The sequence below is a fragment of the Microtus oregoni genome, unplaced genomic scaffold (assembly GCF_018167655.1).
Source record: "Microtus oregoni isolate MIOR12 unplaced genomic scaffold, Mior012 000015F_ref0000493, whole genome shotgun sequence".
NCBI lineage: Eukaryota > Metazoa > Chordata > Mammalia > Rodentia > Cricetidae > Microtus > Microtus oregoni.
The window spans coordinates 39,233,400-39,257,192 of record NW_024543074.1 but is presented as its reverse complement, the minus strand read 5'-3'; the positions used below and the strand labels follow the sequence as shown (position 1 = coordinate 39,257,192).

General features: G+C 52.5%; 2 protein-coding genes across 3 annotated transcripts; both read left to right on the top strand.

The window, feature by feature from the left end:
* Window positions 1-3,472: 3,472 nt before the first annotated feature.
* On the top strand, window positions 3,473-10,265 carry Trim17 (tripartite motif containing 17). Its single transcript, XM_041665603.1, has 6 exons — window positions 3,473-3,973; window positions 5,478-5,573; window positions 7,061-7,291; window positions 8,975-8,997; window positions 9,092-9,195; window positions 9,585-10,265. Exons 1-6 carry the CDS (start codon window positions 3,545-3,547, stop codon window positions 10,133-10,135), a joined length of 1,434 nt encoding a protein of 477 aa, XP_041521537.1. The 5' UTR covers window positions 3,473-3,544; the 3' UTR covers window positions 10,136-10,265.
* An 837-nt stretch (window positions 10,266-11,102) lies between these two features.
* Trim11 (tripartite motif containing 11) lies at window positions 11,103-22,681 on the top strand. 2 transcript variants are annotated; one of them, XM_041665663.1, is made up of 6 exons: window positions 11,103-11,660; window positions 14,504-14,599; window positions 15,270-15,500; window positions 19,637-19,659; window positions 19,741-19,841; window positions 21,295-22,681. In XM_041665663.1, the coding sequence occupies exons 1-6, from the start codon at window positions 11,256-11,258 to the stop codon at window positions 21,840-21,842; spliced, it is 1,404 nt and encodes a 467-aa protein (XP_041521597.1). In that variant the 5' UTR covers window positions 11,103-11,255; the 3' UTR covers window positions 21,843-22,681. The 2 variants fall into 2 exon arrangements, with proteins under 2 accessions (XP_041521597.1, XP_041521598.1); XM_041665664.1 differs by lacking the exon at window positions 14,504-14,599.
* Window positions 22,682-23,793: the final 1,112 nt, after the last annotated feature.

Genomic DNA, 23,793 nt, shown 5'->3' with positions numbered 1-23,793 from the left:
AAGATGCTGTCTAGGTAGTTGATGTGGGGACGGTGATGGGGTGGGAGGGTGTGTTCATTAGTGCTGACATCTGTTTGCTTGGTTTAAAAAATTACTTCCTTTACAATTCTGTGGTTCCTTTTCCCAAATGTGAGCAGGCTCAGGATCCAGAATCCGCTCGCTGGTGGACATGAGGCACCTACGGCCATCAGAAGGCAGGGCTTAGCACCCCATACCCACTCCTACTCTCCAAGAGTCTGCTGCTTTCCCGCTGACTGCTGTACACACCTGCCAGGGAGGAGATTGCCCAGGGTACTTTGCAGCCCAGCCAGCTCTGGGAAAGCCAGTGATCTAACCTATAGCCACCATCTCCACAGAGAGCCAGGCTGTCTAGCCATGGGGATGACATCCTGGTGCTGCTTAGCCATCCAGGGACCCCTGTCTCCTTCTTTTCCCTTTACCCTGATAACCCCAGCCTCAGCTTTATCTTTCCCGCCAGTTTCTCAGTTGGAATGAGATTCCGAGCATGCTGGGCCACTGCATCAAAGTCACCCTGAGAACCCATTTGGCGGTTCCCACCTGGAGAACGGAGAAGCTGAGGCAGGAGCCTGCCAAGGTTTTCAGTACAGCCAGTGCTACACAAGCCGGACAATCTCACAGACAAAATCCTGCAAATGCTGACAGTAACCTTCCCTACCGTCCACCAGGACAGCTGCTTCCTTCCTCCCTGGTCTAGGAGCTGACAAAGTAGGAGAGCTAGGGTTGGCGAGTCCAAGGACCCCAAGCCAGGCCCTGTCCTTAACGACCCAGCCCCAACTACTTATCCTCTTCCTCCCCCCCCCCCCTTCTTTTTTTCTTGGCTTTTAGAAACAGGGTTTCTCTGTGTAGCCTGCCCCGGCTGTTCTGGAATTCCTATAGGCCTGTAGACCAGGCTGACCTCAACTCAGAGGTCCACCTGCCTCTAACCTCCCGAGTGACAGGATTAAAGACGTGCGCTATCACAGCCCGGCTTTCAGCCCCAACTTTTAAACCTCCCTTTTCTATTTTCTTGGCCTCCATCCCTGCAAATCCCATACCTTCCCTACAGGACCAACCAGGTCACAAAGGCCCCATCGGAACGATGAACCCCACCCCTCATCTTCTGCCATCCATTGATCTGTCCCCGCCCCTTTCTCGCTGGTCCCACCCCTCACCAGTGAGGCCCCACCTCCGTCCTTCCGCGTAGCAGCAGTCTCAGCCCCGCCCCCCGCGGCTCTTTTGCTAGGGAACCCGCTTGCGTGCGTTGACGTCACAAAGCCCCACTGCCCTAGGCCCTGGCCTCTCCTAGTCCTAAGGGGCAAACTCAGCCTTTCTCCCCACGCGACGCACCTGCCCTGGCATCTGGCGCAGTGCAAGACTCCTTCCCTGTGAGTACTCGCCACCCAGAGAACTCCCCAGCACCCTCTGAGCCGAGACTCTAGGGGCCCCTCCTATACTACAAGTTCTCAGTGCTCTTCCGTCTCAGCCAGCCATCCTGTCCCCATCAAAGGTTACACTTCGAACTGTAGGCTTCAACCGTGAATCACTCTGACCGCATAGGTCTCTTAGATGAACACTCATTGACAAAGGACTTTAGGTAACCAAGAGCCTCGAGGTCCCCTTGCCCCTTTGGCCCTCCCTCCCGTTCTGATCAGGTAATCAGCGGTGCACCCCTCAGGGCTCTTGAGGTTCAGGAGGAGCTAATACCATGTGCTCTGCTCCCAGAAAGTTCAGAAGAAACTAACGTGGCAACCACTCAGGAATGTCCAAAAATGCCTTGACTTTAAGGACTGAGAAGAGGGGACAGGAAGGAAGTATTGGGTCAGCTTCATTTCCGAACTTTCAATAGGGAGTTTGGGAAAGAGGATGGGGGCAGCTCAGGGTCTCCACTGCCTGGGGTAGGAGGACTCCAGGGAGCCAGTGCATTGTACATGTGTTTATGAACGTGTGTGTGTGTTGTTGGGTCCAGGGGGGGTCACACAAAGATGGGGACAGACCACCAAAGTCTAATAAACCAGAAGTAAACTTTATTCCAGAAACCAGATTCCAGGAAAACCAGAAGCAAACTTAAAAATTAATGATAATAATAATAACACCACAGGGCATAGAAGCTCATCAGCTAGCTGAGACCACAGCCAGAGATGGTGTTTGTTAGGCTGTGTCAAACGGCCGGTTTCTGAACCCACTTTTTATAGTAGGGACACCAAGCATTAGGGCTGAACAAAGGAATTTTTATGATCTTGCCCCGACCGCGGGTTAGTCAAGGGAGACCCTAAGGGGGAGTGGGTTCTAACGTCAGTGGGTAACTAGGCAGCTATCCTGAAATATGTTTCAGAGGAAATTACAGTGAAAGTCACTAATTGCAAGAAAACAGATGTCTTTAGCAATTAGTCAGAAAAAGGGACTGCTGGTCATATCAGAGGGTTAATAAATTAGAATAATTGGTTCTTAGTAAAAAGCTTCTCACATAATCTCAAGGTAAAACTCAGATACAGATTACCTTACTTTACAATTTTCATTTTTCAGTTAAACTAATGCTTGTGCTTAGCCTATTGTCTTCCTGGGTACTTTCAGATAATGTTTACTGAAGCCCTGTGTCTTCCCTTTGAGCCTGCCAGTTTCACATAGCAGGGATAATGCGTAACCCAGAGGTCATATATCTGTTTCTTAAAAGTTGACTCAGCTCATATCCATAGGCTAGCTCTCAGTTTGCAGAGAGATGCTTTGGCCTCGTAAATAGAGCTGTGGGTTGTAAAGTGAAATAACCCGCTGTTAATAGTTTAATCCTTAAGCTACTGAGGAAGCTGCTGACAGTCTGTTTTCATTCTCCTAGGCTTACAACTTTATATTTCTTTATTTTTACATTCCTATTTCTGGAATCTACGTTTTTATAGTCCTATTCCTGAATCCTTTCATGTGTGTGTGTGTGTTCACATGCCTGTGCTTGTCACTGGGGAAGTGTACTTGCACATGTTTTCTGTGTAGATGTGTTCATGTGTAGTTACAAACATGTTTACCCGTGTGCAAGTTTGTATGCACATGCGTCTCCATGTCTGCACGCAGCCCCTGTGTTCATGTGTCCATGTGTCTGCCTGGAGCCCCTGTCTGTGTGTTTTGTGTTGTCATTTCTGTGTTGCACCTTAACGGAAAGGATCGCCTTTCCTTTCTAAGTTCCTTTGCTTTACCAGGGATTTGCTAACGTCAGTACTCTGGCACTTGACTCCGTGGCAGCCTTTTGGGGTGGAAGTGTGGCCCTAGGGCTGAGGCGGGACTTGACTGCAGATGCACAACAGCTGGGGACTCCCAGAAGGCATGGGAAGGAGCTTGTGGCTAAGCTGACTTAGGGACCAAGTTCACATGCAGCAGCCAAGGTTCAGGGGTCTGGCTGGCATTTGTTCAGAGTGTCTTTGTATGCCACATTCGGACACCAGCGTTTGTCCTCATCCATGAAGGAGCAACAGAGGAGGCAGACATGGGGTGCCAGTTCTGTGCTTCTGCCTGCCAGGGGGTTACAGTGGAAACCTTCCCTTGTTTCTCCCCAGGAGCCATGGATGCTATGGAACTTGCCAGAAGGCTGCAAGAAGAGGCCACATGTTCCATCTGCCTCGACTACTTCATCGATCCTGTGATGACTGCCTGTGGCCACAACTTCTGCAGAAACTGCATCCTGATGAGCTGGGAGAAAGGGAAGGTCAAGAAAGGGAAGAAGAAGCAGAAGGGCTGCTTCCCCTGCCCCGAGTGCAGGGAGATGTCCCTTCAGAGGAACCTGAGGCCCAACCGCCTACTGACAAAGGTGGCAGAGATGGCCCGCCAGCACCCTGGGCTGCAGAAGCGAGACTTGTGCCATACACACCAAGAGCCCCTCAAGCTCTTCTGCCAGGATGACCAGAGCCCTATTTGTGTGGTCTGCAGGGAGGCCCAGGAGCACCGGGTGCACAGCGTGATGCCTGTGGATGAGGCTGCAAGGGAGTATAAGGTGAATGCAAGATGAGGGGCCTCCTGTCCAGGAGGAGCCTTGGCCAGCACTGGAGAAGAATGACCAGGGGCTAGTGATCAATGCTTGGGGCTGGGGGATCTGTCAAGTTGGCTTCTACTCAAGGTGTGAGGAATGTAGACTTTCAGTTCATAAAAAGAGCACTGCTGTTAGAGAGAGAGAGGGAGGGAGAGAGGGAGGGAGGGAGGGAGGGAGGGAGGGAGAGAGAGAGAGAGAGAGAGATGCCAGTGCATGCTTGGAGGCCAGGCAACAGGAAGGAAGTGTCCTTTGCCCCCAGGGCAAAATAGGTGTATGCCAGACCTGCCTGTTCCCAAGGAGGGTCTAGGGTAGCACGGTTATTAGTGAGGGATGTAATTAGGTGAATAGCAAGCAAAAGTAAAGACAATGAGTAGCAGCAGATAGAAGCAGGAGAGAAACGCAAGACTTCGTCCAGTGAGGTCACAACAGCAAGCTGACAACTTGGGTTGGAGACAACTGAGGGAGGAGCCTGATCAAAGGAGCAAAAGGCAATGTTGCCAAATCAGGGACCTAGAGACATCAGCAGAGTTGACTGAGGCAGTTGAGGCAGTCAGCTGGAGTTTTTTAATTTGTTTTAACTGAGCTTTCTCTCCACGGATGTTCCTCATGATGCGTTTTTTCTATCACAGGATCAACAGCCCTAACCTCTGGAAAATCCCTTGTCTTCTAGTTGTTCTCGAGGGCACATTTTTATTCTTGGGCTATTTTGCAGTGTGCTTGTTGTTGTTTTTTTTCCCCCTACTTATCACAGTTAGGGGGCCAGCCCATCCTAGGACAAGGGACTTTCAAGGACATTTTGAGACAAACATGCCCGAGTGTAAAATAGATGCAGGGCTACCCTGCTTCCAAAGCCAGCTGCTCAGTAAGTTCAAGCAGCATAGACAATTTACGAATATAGTGTATATTACAGTGATCTAACCTCCAAAACCCAGGTCAATAAAGACTCCTTTCCTCAACGTCTCATGGGCTAACTCGGGGCCCACAGCCTGGCATGGCCACTGGAGTGGGGAGCTGGAACCTTCAGTCATCCAGTTTTACTTCCTGACTGAAGGTCATTTGTTCGTGCGTGTTGTGTGCTGAACACCTCGCTGCCAAAGTGCTCTGATTTTCGTTTTGTTTTGATTCCCATTTTGTTTTGATTCCTGGCACCCAAGTGGCTAGCCCGTCTTTAAGTCCCGCTCCAGGAGTTCCATCGCCCTCTTCTGGCCTTGCCTGGAACTACACGCACATTTTTTTCGCAAACACATGCAGGCAAAATGAATTTTAAAAAAATTATCCGAACTAGCTAGGTACAGAAGTGCATGGCTATAGTTATAGCTATCTGGGAGACTGAGGCTATTTGGGGGTGGGGACTGTCTGGTTCCCTGAGCTCCTGTTAGAGGGTCTCAGTGCAGCCTGAAAGACCACACAGTCCAGACATAAGCAGACATGGGATCCACTTACCTGAGGCCTGTGTTTGTGTATCCAGACGAAGTTGGAGGAAGACATAAAGTATTTTCGGGAGGAGGTGACGAAGACGGAGACGCTGCAAGCCAAGGGGGAAGAGACCTTAACTCAATGGCAGGTGGGTGCCCAATGGCTGCCGTCCATCCTGTGTCTCCATATCCATCCTCATCTCATGACAGGAAGGGCCCTTTCAGGGTGGGAGGCCTCAGGGAGGAAAGGGGTTCCTGGACTCTGAAGGTTTGGTGTCTGACCTGGAATTAAGTTTACACAAGACAGGTAAGCAGGATTTTAAAAGATGATTTTAATAATAGTGAGGATGGTCCTTAAACGAAAAATGAGTCTCAGGTGATGGAGCCTGCTAGAACAAATGAAGTTGGTCAGAGGACAAATTACAACACACCACATGTAAAAGGTTTTGTTTGTAGACAGGATCTTCATAATTATTCAAGTTAGCCTTAAACTCGTAGGCTTAAGTGATCCTCCTGCCTCAGCCTCCCAGCTAGCTATGACTATAGCACCTCTGCACCTGGCTAGTTCAGACAATATTTTAATTCATTTTGCCTGGGTGTGTTTATGAAAAACGTGCATGCAGTACCAGACAAGGCCAGAAGAGGGCATCGGACCCCCAGGACAGGACTTAAAGTTGGGTGAGCCTGTATGGGTGCTGGGAAACCCTGGTCCTCTGGAAGAGCAGGCAGTGCTTTTAACTGCTAAACCATCTCTCCAGTCCCTTTTAAAGGATTTTTTTAAAATTAGTTCAGATCTTACATAGCTCTATTTCTTCTAGAACCAGGCAAATTTCTCATAAAACAAATGTGGGCTGCACCTTCGCATCTGAGAAGGGCTGCAGATGGACCATTCCATTCCAAAGCTATCTTCTGTGTGAAGTGGGATCAGGGAGACAATAGAAAAATGACCAGTTGGTTAACAGTCCTTTATCATTGCTGGGCAAGTGACTTCCTCCTGTTCACAGGAAATGACCTATTGGGGGGGGTGGGGGTTGGGCTTGTTGGCGCACACGTGTGTGACCCCAGAACTCAAGGAGGCAAAAGCAAGATCTGTTGTTTCAAGGTCAGCCTGGACTATAGAGCCAGTTCTAGGCCACCCAGGGCTACCTGGGAAGAGCCTGTCTCAGAAAAAAAAAAGGAAGACAAGTACACACACACACACACACACACACACAGTGGGGGTAGGAGAGAGGAAAGCAAGGAGGGAGGGAAGGGCCTGATTGGAAAGTTATCTCTTGTGGTGAAATTCTGATTTCTTAGGAGTTTTGGTCAGCTTTAGGGATAGAGATAACTCCAGTCTGACGTTTAGCCTGGTCATTAGGAGCCCACTGTCCTTTTTATGAATCATGCCTGTGTCCTTCCTTGAGGTGGCATGTTCTGAACCCACCCACACTAGGACACACAGACATTTGAATGTGTGAATGCTGCCACTCAGGGTCTGATCTGTTAGGGGGTAACAAGAGATGGCATGGGGACCTCTGTCAAAGGCCCTGATTTCCAACTTTGACCAAGAGTTCTAGGTCACCAACTGTCTAGAACTGCTGTGTGGCAACCTTGAAGGAAAGCCATCCTGTCTGGGCACATCCCACTCCCACAGGAGAAAGTGAAGGAGCGCAGAGAGCGCATCCTGGAGGAGTTCCAGAAGGTGGTCCTATTCCTGGTGGAAGAGGAACGTCGGCTTCTCCAGGTCCTGAAGAAGGAGGAAGAGGATACCGCAGGAAGGCTGCAGGACAGCAAGGCCTTCCTGGATAGCCAAAGCAGCTCTCTGGACCTGCTCCTGTTGCAGCTGGAGGAGCAGAGCCAGCAGGAGCCCCTCCAGATGCTGCAGGTGAGGCCAGAGGGTGCTGAGAATCCCTGGGATCTTCCCTGTGCTGCCACAAACCTGTGGGTGCACCATGAGGTGGGGCATGGTCTGAGGATGTGCACTCAGCCCAGGAGCTTGCAGAATGCATGCAGCCTGACACACAGGACGGGACTGGGCTGGGCTGAGGGCCACCCACCCATCCCATCTCAATGCTGGACAGCAAACATCTCACAGTGCCCACCAGTAGACACACACACACACACTGAGGGAGAGACAATAAAATGCATTTTAAAAAAAAAATGAGGCTGTTTTAGCCCAGAGCTCTGGAAGCCCAAGAGCATGGTACTGCCAACTGCTCTCCTCTGGTGAAGGCCTCATTACAAAAGTCAGCCAGCATCTGCCAGCGTGAATGAGGCAAGGTGACTTCTTCACCCCCTCTCATCTCCATTTACCGCGAGGGGCCTGTGGCTGCCTCACCTCCTAAGGGTGCACACTGTGACTGCTCAACACTACGGCGCTAGCAGTTAAATTCCAACCTGATTCTGCCGGGAGCACACCACATCTAGACAAGGCAGCGAACCGCTGGGGAACACTAGAAATGCATGGATTTCCCAGGCCAGAAGGTTAATGGTATTTGTAGATTCTGGGTCTCTAGACACTCTCCAGAGGCCCTAGGCTCTCCCTCCTCAAACCGTGCCCACTGTGCTCCCTGCCCTCATTCTTCGCCCCATTGCTGTATGCACCCTAACTGGATCTGTAGCTGCTTGAGTCCAAAGAAGGAAAACTCAAGACCCTGCCCTCCTTATCCACAGCTTGACTTCCTGAATGGCTTCACTTATGCTCAACCTGAAAATACTGAAGGGAAAAAAAATCCAGAAAGCAAAGAATTCTTAGGTTTTAAACTGCATGCTCTTCTGAGGATACTCAGATAAAGTCCACCCAGGGCGTGAACCAGTCCTTAGTTCACAGTGTCTGTGTGTTATCACCAGTAACTGTCTCGGCTGTCAAAGCTACTGTGGGGGCATGGGTTGTGGGTGTAACCTGGGTTACATGTTCCATGGGTTGTGGTCATGCACGAGTAACACTTAGTTAACAATGGCTCCAAAGCACAGGAGCAGAGAAGCTGGCAATTTATTTGTGCCACGGAGATGCCTGAGCAGCCTCCTTCAAGCGAAGCTCTCTGCAGGTGGCCTGCTGGGGTCACTTGGATGGATGGGGAGCACAGACTTACTCTGTTGTTAGGGTGGTGCTGTTCTGTTAGCATCTTCTATGCCAGACTCGCAAACGGCATTCTAATACACACACACACACACACACACAAAGGCGTGGTACATACAAGGACAAATGATCCATGGCTTAGTTGCCTCAAAGGAGGTATTGGGTAAAGAGCCGGGTGGGGGGTGGCTCAGTGGTAGAGTGCTTGCTTAGCAGGGGCCCTGTGGTCTGTCCCCTCTACTGCAAAGGTAAGTGGTGCAGGTTTCGCAGAACTTGTCACCCACTCTCTGCTGACCCCAGGCTTGTGACCATGAGGAGATGGTTAGCGCCTGCCAAATGGAGGGAAAGGGAAGGAGATCCAGGGAGCATATGAACCTGCTATCAGGGAAGGGGCTGTCCGGAAGGGGACATGTCCCAAAGCAGTGGGCAACAGAGGTAGCTTAAAGGTAACCAGCGGGACCAGCTCTTAACTCTCCTCCCCGTTGTTTGCAGGACATGAAGGACACCTTGGCCAGGTACCTTGTCGCCCTCAGTAGGGGTCGTGGTGGAGGTGGGTGAGGGAGGGCCACACGGAGAGCCAGAGAGCACATGAGCCTGTGTTTCTTGGAGGAAGGAGAGCCTCTGCGTGAAGTATCCAGAGATGGCCCTCCCCGTGGCCATCAAGACCGTGTGCCGAGTTCCAGGGCAGATAGAAGTGCTCAAAAGTTTCCAAGGTAAGCGGACACCCAGGTCTCCAATCGCGAGTCCCAGTTCCCTTGACACCGCTCCACCTTACCCGGATGCCACGCAGGATCAGAGTCACCAACTGGAGATTAGTGCCTTAAACTAATGTCTTTCCAAGTCTGACCATCTGCTGAATTAAGCTTTCCCCAGTTATCCCCAGTGACTCACCGTCATCAATGTCCACGGGGATTTAGAGTGTGGAACCCTTAGGAAACCCCGATTCTCAGCTGGAACTGGTGGAGGGGAGGATTTTGAGTGGGTATGGAAAAGAGCCATTTGGCCACCATGCCTCACCCCCGCCTATTTTGAAGGTTCTGGCCTTCCCACCTTTGACCTTGAATGACCTCTATTTTTCTCTGTCCACCTGGACCCTCTGTAGAAGATGTGGTGCCGGACCCCAACTCTGCGTACCCTTATCTCCTCCTGTACGAGAGCCGCCAAAGGCGGTACCTGAGCCCACCACCAGAGGGCAGCACCCCCTACAGCAAGGACCGGTTCGTGGCCTACCCCTGCGCTGTGGGACAGAAGAGCTTTTCCTCTGGAAGGCACTACTGGGAAGTGGGCATGAATCTTACCGGGGATGCACTCTGGGCCTTAGGCGTGTGCAGGGACAACGTGAGCCGGAAGGACAGGGTGCCCAAATCCCCGGAAAATGGGTTCTGGGTAGTGCAGCTGTCCAAGGGGAAGAAGCACTTGTCCCTGTTACCCGACTCCACTCCCATCACACTCACTGAGCCTCCCAGCCACATGGGCATCTTCCTGGACTTCCAGGCTGGGGAGGTGTCCTTCTACAGTGTGAACGATGGGTGTCACTTGCATAGCTTCTCCCAGGCTGCCTTCCCTGGGCCGCTGCTGCCGTTCTTCTGCTTGGGAACTCCAAAGTCGGGCCAGATGGTCATCTCCACAGTGACCATGTGGGTGAAGGGATAGAGGCTTGGAACCAGACACAGTCCCTGGGCGTGCCTTGGGTTCCCCGGAAGTCAGGGCACTTCACCACCGTGGCTACCTACCCAGGCTTTCTCTGGGAGTGCTGAGAGCCAATACCTGTGCTAGCAGGACAATTTCCCGAAATACTACCACGATTAAAATGCTCAAATTCTGAACTGACTACTGATAAGATGCTAAATGAGGGTAACTTTGGAAAGGGCCCCGACATTTCCGAGTGAACTTGCTCACCGGGCAAGTTGGTCTTCTGTTTTGTTAGCTTTGATCTCGCCCCAAAGCTTGCTGATGTCTTGGTTCCTAGTGCCCTCTGGCCTTCGGATCCTTCACAGAGAAGGTGGAGCTCGCCCCCGCCCCCCACCCCCTTAAGATGATTAGGAAGGGCTCCTCACTCCTTCCTCCAAGTGCCCGTTCCTGTCATTCCCTCTCCGAAGAACCCCTCGCTTCCCATTCCAGTTACAAGTTACTGGCACCCTGGCAAACGCGCGCATTTCCGAAGTGGTTTTCACTGTGACCCTTCTGGACCCGCGGCCGGACACCGTTTCTCGTTTCCTATCCCTGATCTCTTCGGGTTTGCTCCCAGACATGAGGGTGGTGTTGGGGGTGTCTGAGCGACAACAGTCCAGGGGTGCTGAGGGCTGTGGACACAGGGTGAAAGCGCATTGGGAAACCACCAACTCCATCGCCCACCGCCTGGGTGTGTTTGCACGTCCTCGGGGTCGTCCTGTGCCTCGGTACTCCTCTACATCCCTTTCCGGACCTGCGGCCAAAGTTTGCAGCCTGGGGGAGAGGGAGACACCCCTGCGGAGACCTGTCACCGTGAATAGGCGCTCTAATGTGCTCCAATTCGGTCCCACCTCCAGGCCGTGTGACAAGCAGCGGCCAATCCAGGACCAAAGCGGGTTCCAAAAAAAAAAGTTTCCTGCTTCCGCCACGGTTCCTCTTCCGGCGGAAGTCTGCGAGTCTAGTACCGGGCATACCCACTACACGGGAGGCCGGGAGTGTGTTCACCTGGTCCCGAGCCCGTGCCCCCTTCAGCCCCCTCAAGCGGAGTAGCCTGATCGCCGTGCACCGCCAAGAGCCTGGTCCAGGCGCTGCCACCCGCACCATGGCCGCCCCAGACTTGTCCACCAACCTCCAGGAGGAGGCCACCTGCGCCATCTGCCTCGATTACTTCACCGACCCGGTGATGACCGACTGCGGTCACAACTTCTGCCGCGAGTGCATCCGACGTTGCTGGGGCCAGCCCGAGGGCCCGTATGCGTGTCCCGAGTGCCGCGAGCTGTCGGCGCAGAGGAACCTGCGACCCAACCGCCCGCTCGCCAAAATGGCAGAAATGGCCCGGCGCCTGCACCCGCCGTCGCCAGTCCCGCAGGGCGTGTGCGCGGCGCACCGCGAGCCCCTGGCCACCTTCTGCGGCGACGACCTCTGCCTGCTGTGTCCCACCTGCGAGCGCTCAGAGCACTGGGCTCACCGGGTACGACCGCTGCAGGACGCGGCCGAAGACCTCAAGGTGCGTTCCGCCGGGTGCAACCGGTCCGTGCCTGGAGCGAAGGGAAGTCCCGTCACTGTCCCTCCTCGGGTGAGGGAGTGTAAGTTACAGTTCTCCTGGTCCCGTGAGGTGGTCAGAGTGTAGCTTGTCTTTTCCCAGGATGCGATTGCACCGGCATTCCGGGAAAACCGGGTGCTGGCAGTCAGTCTTGACTGGGCTGGGAGAACTGAAGGGGCCGCTGTGGCTGTGAGATTAACAGTTTGGCTGACGTCAGAGTTGACACTCGGCCAATATGTTACCATCCCAGCATGAACTCAGGTCACCAGAATAAGCAGGCACCAAGTCTCCTTTGCTTTGGATTTCAGCACAGGGGATCGAAGCTTATAAACAGAGCTATCCCTGTGGTTTTCGTCTTGCTTGTGCCTTACCGGATTCATTGGTTCAGTGGGTTTACCTTTCTGCCACCGCAAGCCCCTTGATGGTGCTGAAAGGGACCCACATCTTTCCAGAAGTGACATGATAAATCCTGGCAGGGCAACACTAAAACTGCTCTATTAGAAGAAGAAAAGCCTGTCCTCTTTCTTGTTAGGGTCGTTGTCTGAGCTTGACAATTAAGCTGCCAAGACAGATCAACAGGAGAAAAGTTACAGCTCAAGTAGCGTTTTCTCCTGCATAGGGCATCACAAGGAAAAAGAAAGAAATACTCTAGAGAAGCCGTTACCCTAAGGGCTTTTTCCAAACAGGTGGAGTTACCAGAAAGAGCCCTGGACTTCCGGGTCTCAGCACTTGTCTAGGTCTAGGAAGTAGGACACTAAAGACATAGTGTCTCCTGCAGAACTCTGCCTTCTGCCCGCCTATATCTGTGCCTGTGCAGAAGCTCTCACCTCCACCTAAACCTCACAGCACCTGGGCAGGTTTGCAAAAAGGGGACACAGTTTAACAGGGACACCAGGAAGTCAGCAAACAGCTTTTACCTGTGATCAGTGGCTCTGCCATTCCTTCACTCATCGGAGCTTGGCATGGGGTCCCCTGGGCCATGCTGGCTTCCATGGCTCTGGTGACAAGTTCACTCTTTGGCTGTGGCTCCCGGGGCCATGCGTGAGTAGTACCCAGAGGGGAGCCTCCAGTTCTGCAGTAAACTCAGAGAGGTGGGAGGAGGGTTCACATAGGCGGGAACTGGGAGCTGAGGGGAGAACCCAGGCTATCTCAGGGCAAACAGAACTTGAAGCTTTTGCTGCTGCTTCACGAGGTCACCCTGTTTAAAATGCTGTCCCTGACCTCAGCATGGATAATGGGGAAATGGGGGCAGGAGTGATGTCTCCAGTAGTTAGAGTTTACTGCTCTTCCAGATTGCCTGAGTTCAGTACCCAGCACTGATGCTGGGCCGCTCATAGCTACCTGTAACCCGAGCTCTAAGGGGAGCTGACATGTCTGCCTTCTACAGGCATGAACACTGAGGTGTACATCCCACTTGCAGACATACGTGTAATCAAGATAATAAGGATTTTTTTTTTAATGAGAAAATGGCTGGGTATGGTGGCTCATGTCTGTCCAGCTACTCAGAAGGCTGAGACAGGGAAATCAAAGTTCAGGCCCTACCTGGGTTGCAGAGTAAGTGCAAAGCCAGTACCGATGACTCAGTAAGACCCTGTTACAACATAGAGAGAGGGCTAGATGTAACTCTGGTAAGGCACTCGCTTAGCATGTGTGAGGCCCTGTGTTCCGGGAGAAAACACGGGAAAGACGTGGACAGAACCTGGATCACAAGCTGGAGGTGTACATAATGAGGGGGCCAAGTGACAAGAGAAGTTACACAGCATCTGGGCCAGGCCCGGGGCTTCTGCCATAGCCCTGATCACAGCCGAGCCCAGCTGGCAGCTGGGTTCCACCTCTCCTCCCTCACTGACAGCAGGATTTCCTCCAGCACCTTGTCCAGGCCTGGAGTTGATAAGGTTTGGGTCAATATAAACAGACCCTGTTGGAGACAAACACACGCTACCCAGTTGACCTGTTCATAGGAATGCTTGCCATTCTGGGGTACACAAAACTGCAGGGACGTGGAAATGGAAACGGGATCAGATCCAACCCAGACGAGGCATTGGGAGGAAAGGTAGGATGGGAAGTCACATCTGCATCTAGTTTGAGCCCCTGTGGTACGTTCCCACCTCTGTCTTAACCACAGACAGCTGTGGCATACAGCCCTGGAGGCTGTCCAAGTAAGGACTGCTTTCCCGGCTCACAAGTGGCCCCCTTCTTGCTGTGTTCTCCCGTGGAAGAAGCAGGAACTCTGAGATCCTATCCAGAGGGCCTTACTCTCATATCTCAGTCACCTTCCAAAAGTCTTGCTCATCACCTAGGTGATCAGGTTTTCAACCTAGGAATTTTGGGGAACACTCAAATCTTAGCCTCTGACTTGCTGTGACCCCTTATGACCACACGGGAAGAGGAGGGGGATGTGGCTTGGAGGGAGGAGGGAAGCTCAGTCTTCAGTGCCAGCTTGGTGGGTGTGTCCTGTTGAGGGAGCCTGGGTGCTCCCACCAAGCAGGGAACAAGCTGTCTACTCTGTAGAGGCCAGCAGGACTGAAATAGGGTCACAGGGCTAGAACCGAAAATAAGGAGGAACCTTGACATTTGGTAAGTTGGGGGAGGGGTAGCCTTTGTCACTAAAGGGGATACTGCCAAATCAGGAGGATACCTGCCACTGGGGAGCATTGTATCCTGCCATTATCCGGACAAATTTCATTTGGCCTAACGGGGAAGAGGTTGGTCAGGAGGGAAGAGGCAGACTTCTGTGTCTGGGCCCCCCCATAGGGCCCGATGCCAGTCGGGATTCTCATGGCACCGCCTGGTCTCCATCCCACCAGGGGAGGCTGGAGAAGTCACTGGAGCACCTGCGGAAACAAATGGAGGATGCGATGCTGTTCCAAGCCCAGGCTGAGGAAACCTGTGCCTTGTGGCAGGCAGGTGCTGGGTCCGGGTGAAGGAGGGAGCATTGAGTCAGTAGCTGGATGCCAGACTAGCCCGAGACACCCTGTGGTCAGGCCGGTGTGTGTGTGTGTGTGTGTGTGTGTGTGTGTGTGTGTAATCGAGGATGCTAAAGTTTGATTCTGCCCTTCCTGGGGTCCTGACATACTTGAGTTCAGGGTCATAGAGGGAGCAGACATGAGGGATCCCAAGAATGGATCTGGATGGATGTCAGGAGCAGGCCAGGTATGGGGAGGTCTCCCATAGTGTATTTAGGGGTCAGGGAGGTATTTGGCGTTAGCGTATCTAGCTTTGCAATGGCAGCTTGGTCTGGCTGACATCTGGGGCCTTTGTGACAGATGTTGGGTGTGGCTGGGCCCAGGAATGGATCTTGAGTGTGAGTAGCCACAGGTGGTAGATTGGAGGTCGGCTGGCTCAAGGGGTGGGTTTGGGTTGTGAATCTCGCCCAGAGTTGTCGGTGTATCTGGGCAGCCACGGATGACAGATTGGTGCGCTGTCAGCTCTTGGGGTCTAGACAGCTCCTGATGGTCTATTCTGTGTCTGATCAGCCTAGGATGGTGGATTTGGGGTATGGGCACCCCCAAATGGTCAGTCTCTGGTCTGGCATCAGGCCTCACCCTCAGCTGTCTTTCTTGTGCCCTACAGAAGATGGTGGAGAGCCAGCGGCAGAATGTGCTGGGCGAGTTTGAGAGGCTGCGCCGCCTGTTGGCAGAGGAGGAGCAGCAACTGTTGCAGAAGCTGGAGGAAGAGGAGCTGGAGGTCCTGCCACGGCTGCGCGAAGGTGCCACGAGACTTGGCCAGCAAAGCACACAGCTGGCAGCCCTCATCTCGGAGCTCGAGAACCGCTGCCAGCTGCCAGCGCTGGGGTTATTGCAGGTGAGTGGGCTGGGTGGAATGTCCGGAGCTCCACAGTACTCCCAAGGGGAACATCGGGTCCACACCCCTCACCCCACTGCTGGGCACGCTGCTTCCTCTCCAGACACACAGGGTCTGCACCTTCCTATTGCAGGGTGAGCACGGGGCAGGCAGTGCAGCCCCTAGTCCGAGCCACTTGCCTGCCTTCTGCCTCCACCACTGGCCACACGCAGACCTGGTATTTCCTACTGTGCTCCATGTGAGGGGGATGAGCTGGCAAAGGATTCAGAATGGGAAAGTGTTGGCGGAGCTTGTCCATAACAGACTCAAGTCTACAGAGAGCCTGGCCTGCCCTGCCCGTCTTCTGTAAATATCACAGCGACTAAGACGGGTGTCCCAGCATTCTGCCACCCAACACTCGGTGTGATGAATAAAAGAAAGAGAAGTAGCCCTTGATGTCCACAGAGAGGGATGCCAGCCCCCAAGGCTCCCAGTGGGGACGCGCCAGTTCCTTAAATGAAAGGGTACAGGGTTTGTGTATCAGCTATGCACATCCTCTGCCTGCCTTCCGTTGCTGCGGGCTGACCGGAGAGTCTGAGTATTCAGAACACGCTCTCAACAGCTGCTGTGCCGTTTTTAAGGGCTAATGGGAAGGGTAAATGTCATGTGTTCAGTCCAGATGTGATTTTACTTTCAACCCCCAGTCAGTTGAGTGTACAAGCCTGAAACGAGGGCACACCGTGAGGCAGACTGTGAAAGGAGCCCCAGCAAAGGCTTCCCATCTTCTCAGGCAGTTCTCTGTGGACACAGCAGAGTGAATGTAGGCCAGCCCGTGCACTTTGGGGGACAGGATAGGACTCGTTTAGCTCAGGGGGGTGCTTCTGTCCCTCGCTGGTTACTCATCCTTGCTCCTGGACCCTGAGAGCTAAGTAGGACTCACACCCCAACCCTTTCACACCTTGAATGTCTGGTTATCTTTGTGGGGGGTCGTCCCCCTCATTTTCTGCTACAGCAATGTGAGATTGGGGAGTTTTAAGGTCAGGCAGCAGCCTCTGATAGGGGCTGTCGGGACCACTAGGACAAATCACTTCAGAAAAGTCCTCCTCAGAAGACCTCGTGGTGGGGATTAAATTTCCATATGTCTCTCAAAATGTAGCCAGTCCCTTTGCACCTCGCTTCTCCTTTGATGCTTTTTTTCAAAGTTATCCCCAAGATGTTTGCCTCAGTTCTGCTCCCCGCTGAATCTTGGCTTCTCTTCACTTCCCCCAAACCAGAACACTCTGTCCCTCTGCCCTCTGTCGCAAGGCAGTCTAGATGACAGGAACAGTGTTCGGTCAGTTCTAGGACCCTTCAACAGGCTCAGGGCCTCAATCTCCCCATTTGTCAAGTGGGCATTGATGGGTTTCAGGGGGTGACTGCTGAGTGCAGCTGTGGGGGTCACCGTTGCCCTTCCTTAGGGACTTGGCTGTGCTTTGTGCCACCCGACACCCCAATACCATCTCCCTGGTATGTAGATGTGGGGTCTAAGACTGGCCCCTTTGCCTTCCACGTAGGACAGAGGCTCCCTCTGGGGCCCAGGTGCTGGGTCTATAGCAGGAGGGTGGCTCACTGGGAAGAGACACCCAAGGGTTTTGACCTTTACCAGGCTGTCAGATGGCTAGAGCCTGCCAAATAGAAATGTCTCTGGGAGCTCTTGAAGGGAAGACCAGGGGAACAGAGAGGAAGGAGACAGAGGCCTATGCCGGTAGAGCAGATTAAATGCACTGACACATCTCTCACCTAGCGTGTGTGTGTGTATATGTGTGCGTGTGTGTGTGTGCGTGTGCGCACACACGCGCACATGCTAAGTTCATTCAAATCTCATGCTCCTTCTCAAAGATAAGTACACATTGCTGTATGTTGTTAGGGAAAGGTTTTTTTTGTGTGTGTGTGGTGTGTGTATGCATGCATGTGTGTGCTGTGTACCCATGATAAGGTGCTCATACTCGTGTGAGTAACTAGTGAGAGTCACTGGTCCAGACGGGAAACACGAAAAGTCAAACCCATTTGTGATTCATCAGACGTGATCAGGTACAGGTTGTTAGCCACAGTCACCCTCCTGGGCTATAGGAAAACAAAATGCTGGAAGGTTTTAGGAAGAAGGGGTGACTTGGAGTTGGGGGTGCAGAGATCTGTGTGAATACCAAATTTGAATTTGTTTTTGTATGTGGTGGGTTTGGCCATCCACTCGTGTGTCACAGCACCAGGCTGCCTAGCTGCACCTGTGCCCCCCCATCCTTCCCCCACTTGTACCCCACTACTGCCTGCTCCCCTCCTGCTCTTCTTTTCCCTGGATTTTTGTAGCCTTGGCTCTCCTGAAATCCACTTTGTAGACCAGGCTGGCCTTGAACTCACAGAGATCTGCCTGCCTCAACCTCTGAGTGCTAGGATTAAAAGTGTGCAACATCACCTCCCTGCTGGGACTTTTTTTTATTTTAAAGAAATTTTATTGGTTCTCACCGGGTGGTGGTGGCACCCAGCACTCAGGAGGCAGAGAGAGGTAGGCAGATCTCTGTGAGTTCAAGGCCAGTTTGGTCTACAGATGAGTTCCAGGATGACCAAGGCTATACAAAGAAACCCTGTCTTGAAAAACCAACAAAAAAAGAAAGAAAGAAAAGCAAAAAGAATTTTTTTAAGTTTCATACACCTATGCCCTACTTCCCGCCACCCCAGCATTTGTTCTTCCCTTGTCTGCTCTCTCACTCTCTTTTATTTAAATGACCCCGAGTCCAATTTATGTCGCCCATAGGTGCTAGACAACCTGGCAGTCACCTAATGAGCCTTCCCCTGTCATGCTGGACTTCCTGACTGGCTTGGTCTTGTGCGGGTAACCACAGCTGCTGTGAATTCCTGAGTCCAGTGGGCATGTCAGGTCCAGAGTCAGCATTTCCCAGCATTTCTCTCCATCTTCCTCTCCCTCCTGTGATGTCCCTCGTGGGGATGCCCATGCGGACAGAAATGACGCGTTGAGCATTCTCGGGACCTTGACTAGTGTTGAGGCTCTGCAATGCCTCCTGCCTCCTGCAAAGAGAATCTTCTCTAGCCAAGGTTGAGGGCAGCACTTACCTATAGATAGAAACATAAACATTTAGAAGGTTGTTTGACAAATGTCTGTCTAGCAAATCCACAGTTGTAGGTTCCCCTCTAGGGCCTAGGGCTTCCCTAGCCTTACAGGCATAAATTCCTTTGTCCTGCTGAGCAGGTCTCAAATCCAGTGAAAAAGCAGTTGGTTACTCCATAGCCTCCATGCCACTATTGTCGCAGTGGGCACATCTTGCCTCCTAGGTTGGCATTGCACTAGGATTCACCTTTGAGTGAGTCCGTTGATGACTTTGGTCCTCTGACAGCTAGCCACCAGGGAGGTAATTTCCAGGTCCATTCAACTTGATTTCTCTATGACCTGCGACCAAAGTGTGTGTCTTCAACAATAGAGGCTTACCTTCTATTTGTGGTAGGTAACCAAGAGCAGTAGTAAGCCTGTGTTTGGTGGTAGTGGGGGCATTTGGAGCCTCTCTGATCAATAAAAAATAGGGATGTATCTAATAGTAATTTTCGACAGACTGTATCTTGAAATACAGTTACATTCCAAGGTTTGGAGGAGGGAGGGACACAGCTTGGCTGCTGACTGCAGTGCTGGTGCAGATTAGATAAATAGACACAGAAGAATGAACAAGGCGTGGGGCCAAGCCGGGGCATCTGTGGGACCTTGGAGACAGTATTAGGAGAGGGGGCAGAGGACATAGTGGGGGCACAGGGCTGGGCTCTTAGTGGGGGGGTCTCACCTGACATAGCACTCCCATTCATGGGGCAAACACATGTGCCTGTCCTGTCCTAAGAGTAGCAGGGAGTCCTGCTACATGGGATTCTGTGGACAAAGTAGGCAGTGACCCATCATTTTCTGTGAAAGGAAGAGGCAGAGCTTGATCTGGACCTGGTCTACCCTCCAGGACATTTCTCCGCAGGCCTATGACCTGATCCCACGTGCGTGAGTGTGTGTGTGTGTGTGTGTGTGTGTGTGTGTGTGTGTGTCTTTGCCAAATGGGGCTGGAATGATCTGGGGAGACCCAGGATGAGGTCACAAGCCTTGGTAACAAGTGTACCCTTCCTCCCTTCTATAGGACATTAAGGACGCCCTATGCAGGTATGCGCCTGGGCAGCCGGGCAGGGTTTGGGTGGGGCCCAGCTACTGGCCCCAGGCATGAAGCTGAGCTGTCCCCTGTAGGGTGCAGGATGTGAAGCTGCAGCCTCCAGAGGTAGTGCCCATGGAGCTGAGAACTGTGTGCCGGGTCCCAGGGCTGGTGGAGATCCTGCGGAGGTTCCGAGGTAGGTGTTCAGTCCTGGGAGCAGAGCTGTCATGGATCCAGTAGCTTAGAGCAGCTGTTCTAGAAACTTCCTTCTGCTTTAGACATATTACCATGCATGGCTATTTCCAAACCAAGCCTTTCTCTATCAGGCCCAGCCTTACAAGACTGCCCTACTTCAATGCCACTTCCAAGACCCAGGGGTGCCCACATTTCTGTCTCCCGGCTCTTCCTCCAAAGGGTTGTGAGGACAGCCCCTACCTAATGTCAGATAATTTGCTAGGGTGGCTCACAAAATCCAGGAGACACTTTGCTTAGTATTAACTGTTACAAAAGCTGCAGTTAAGAAAGAGATGTGTGGTTGATCGGTGGTGGCGCACGCCTTAAATCCCAGCACTCAGGAGGCAGAGGCAGGCATATCTCTATGAGTTCGATGCCAGCCTGGTCTACAGAGCGAGTTCCAGGACAGGCTCCAAAGCTACAGAGAAACCCTGTCTCAAAAAAACAAAAACAAACAAACAAAAAAACAAACAAAAACCAAAAAACAACAAAAAAGAGATGCGTGGACAAGGCTGGAGGATAGGCACGGAGCCTTCCCGTCCTTACCGGACACTTCCCGCCTGGCACCTTGATGAGCTCCCCAGCTCAGTATCTCCTTGGACCCCCACCTTTAAGGAGTTTTGGGGGAGGCTCTGTTCTGTGGGTACAGTGTGCCAGATCATTATGAGCAAACTTGACTCCTGCCTCCTCTCCTCTCGTGGAGCCCGTGAATGAGGCTGAAGTGCACATTCTTCTGTCCCACAGCTGGCTGTGGTGACCAGCCCCCTCCTGACATCATCAGCAGGCCCCACCTGAACCATCTTAACAGCAGAAGTTCAGGTGTGATGTAAGGGGACCATTACGACTGGCAGAGCGTGTTGTCAGGCCTTCCAGGAGCCAGGGATGGACTCTGTTGCTAAGCCTTGGTTATCCAAGGGACTGCTGCCCTTGGTTCAAGTCAAAGGTCGATGGGGGTGGGGGCACACCAGGCCCAGAGGTAGGTAGACCAGAAGTCCCCTGAGACTATGGTCCGGGAAGTTCCTGAGCCTGTCCCTGTTAGAATCCTACAGGGCCCAGGGTTCCGCTGCCACCCAAACCCAGTCCTCCATTGGGGAATGAAAGAAAAAAAAAATAAACGTAAAAAGTGGTCAGGACTTGGGGGAACAGAAGGATCTACACTTGAAGGTCACCCTCGACTGTGTAGTAAGCAAGCAGTCAGAATGCCCTCTCGTCATCAGAAGTAGATGTGGGTCTAGTTTCTAGAACATTCTGGGTAAAGATAGAGTAGGTGTTTTTTCCCAGGGAGGTGAAGTTCTTCACTGGGGATAGTTAGTTCAACCTGAGGCTCCAGCCAACATTCAGGGGAGGGTTTGGCTGATTGGCAGAGCGGATGGGGGCTGACTTGGGAGTGTGGTTGACCTCGGGCTTCTCCACAGGGGACATAACTCTGGACCCAGACACCGCCAACCCGGAGCTGGTCTTATCTGAGGACCGGAGGAGTGTGCAGCGTGGTGACCAGCGGCAGGCCCTGCCTGACAGCCCGGAGCGGTTTGACCCAGGCCCCTGCGTGCTAGGCCAGGAACGCATTACCTCTGGCCGCCATTACTGGGAGGTAGAAGTTGGGGACCGTACCAGCTGGGCGCTTGGTGTATGTAAAGAAAATGTTAACAGAAAGGAGAAGGGGGAGCTGTCAACTGGCAACGGGTTCTGGATTCTGGTGTTCCTGGGGAGTTTCTATAATTCCACCGAGCGGGCCTTCTCCCCCCTACGGGATCCTCCCAAGCGTGTGGGGATCTTTCTGGACTATGAAGCTGGTCATCTCTCCTTCTACAGTGCCACAGATGGGTCGCTGCTGTTTATTTTCCCTGAGACCCCCTTCTCAGGTACACTCCGGCCCCTCTTCTCACCTTTGTCTAGTAGCCCGACCCCTATGACCATCTGCAGGCTGATAGGTGTACCTGGGGACACACTTGGTCCCCAGTGACCCAGACAGTCTAGAAAAGTCCCTTCACCTCTCCTGGTCCCTTGCCCTGACCACGCAGAGGCCCAGGAGACAGATGATATCCTGTGAGTATTAGGAGATGCACACAGTGCCTTTCTGACCACACGTGGGGATCACAAGTCCTCGGGCTCAGAGACAGGAAGAGTCGGAGTACACTGGGCTGGGCTCTGTCCTCAGGGTGGGATCCTCTCCACCACTGATGGCACTTAGTGCCAACAGCCCTTACCAAATCACTAAGTCCCATGTGTCACCAGCACCTCTGACTCAAGGTTCCAGTGATGTGATGGGCTTTTCCAGAAGTAATCCAGGCCTGTCCACACTGCTGTGCCAAAAAGCGTGCCACGCCATCCCCGAAATAAACTAGGCAAGGTTAGGTAAGGAGCCAGTTTCAAGCCCACCAGTGTCTCAGGATTTGGTCCAGTAAATGGAAGGGCTGCTCAGAGTCCTTACCATGGTGGGTGTGGCCCCAGGGAAGGATGAGCAGGCAGCGGCCTGGCCCCAGAGATGGAAGTCTGCTGGGGGCGGATCCTAAAGGAGTCTACCTTTGTATTCAGCACAAAAGGGGCTCAGACATGGAACTCAGAAACAACACTTGAACACACCCTTCTGTTCTGAGACTTGTCTGGTTTTGCCTTCAGAGGGGCTCCCCTGGCGTCTGGCTAGCTTTGGTACACTGCCCGAGGCTGCCTGCCTTGCAGAGTGAGCCACAGTCCCTTCCCGAGCGCACAGGAGCCAGCAGTGACTGCTTTCGTGTTACACGTCGGGGAGTTTTAGCTTTTATTTATTGAAAGGGAAACATTTAAATAAACGGTTATCTGGAACAGTGTCCTCTGCTTATCCTGTGGGTAAAATAACCGGGACCTTGATTGGTAAGGTGGCTCAGCAGATAAAGCACATGCTGCTTTGGCAGAGTTTGAACTGACTTTGGTTTCAGTTCCCAGGTTGGGCAGCTCACAACTGCTTCTAACTCCGCCTCCCAGGAATTACACATCTGGCTTCTGAGGGCATCTGCACTCCCACACTGCGTAAAACCCTTTCTTGCACACACAGTTAAAAAGCAAAAGAAGAAAAAACTGACATGCCGGGCAGACGTCAAGGAGGCAGTCACTGAAGAAACGAGGCTCACAGGTCACCAGATCTAAGACAGCTCTTTCCCACACAGGCATAGCAAACTGGAGGTTTCATATGTTCTTTATTCCACATGTATGTTGAGTGTGTGACACCAAAAGGACTCGATCCCCTGGGGTTGGTGGGTACTTTCTCACGTAACTCATCATCTTGCTCCTGACCTGTAAGCAGCTCTCTCTGAAGAGGATGCCCTATGACACTTCCACATGTTTGTTCCAGGCAGGGGAAGCCTAGCAGGTAAATGTAATACTCGTGTCATGCATCAGCACTGGCTGTGGCTTATAGACAATGCTGTGTGTGTAATTTCTGGGGCAAGGAAACTCTGACAAATAGGGGACGGCCGTGTGGTTGAGACCAACATGTGCTCATAGCCCTAGCCATGGCTTTAGAAAAGAGCTGGACACAGGATCTGAGGAAGGTTGAAGTCCATGACCGAAGCCAAATACTGGGTTCTGTAAGTCTAGTGTTGTGCTGCTAATATGGGTCCCTAGGGAGGGCCTCTGCTGAGGGAGTATACATCCAGCCAGGAACTCCTGTGGTGGAGCAGACACCACGCAGTGAGACTCAAGGACAGAGGTTAATGAAGTTGCTGAGCTCTACCATAGCGGTGGCTGATCTCTACCATAGCGGTGGCTGAGCTCTACAATAGCGGTGGCTGAGCTCTATCATAGCAGTGGCCAGCTCTACCATAGCAGTGGCTGAGCTCTATCAAAGCGGTGGCTGAGCTCTACCATAGCGGTGGCTGAGCTCTACAATAGCGGTGGCTGAGCTCTACCATAGCGGTGGCTGAGCTCTACCGTAGCAG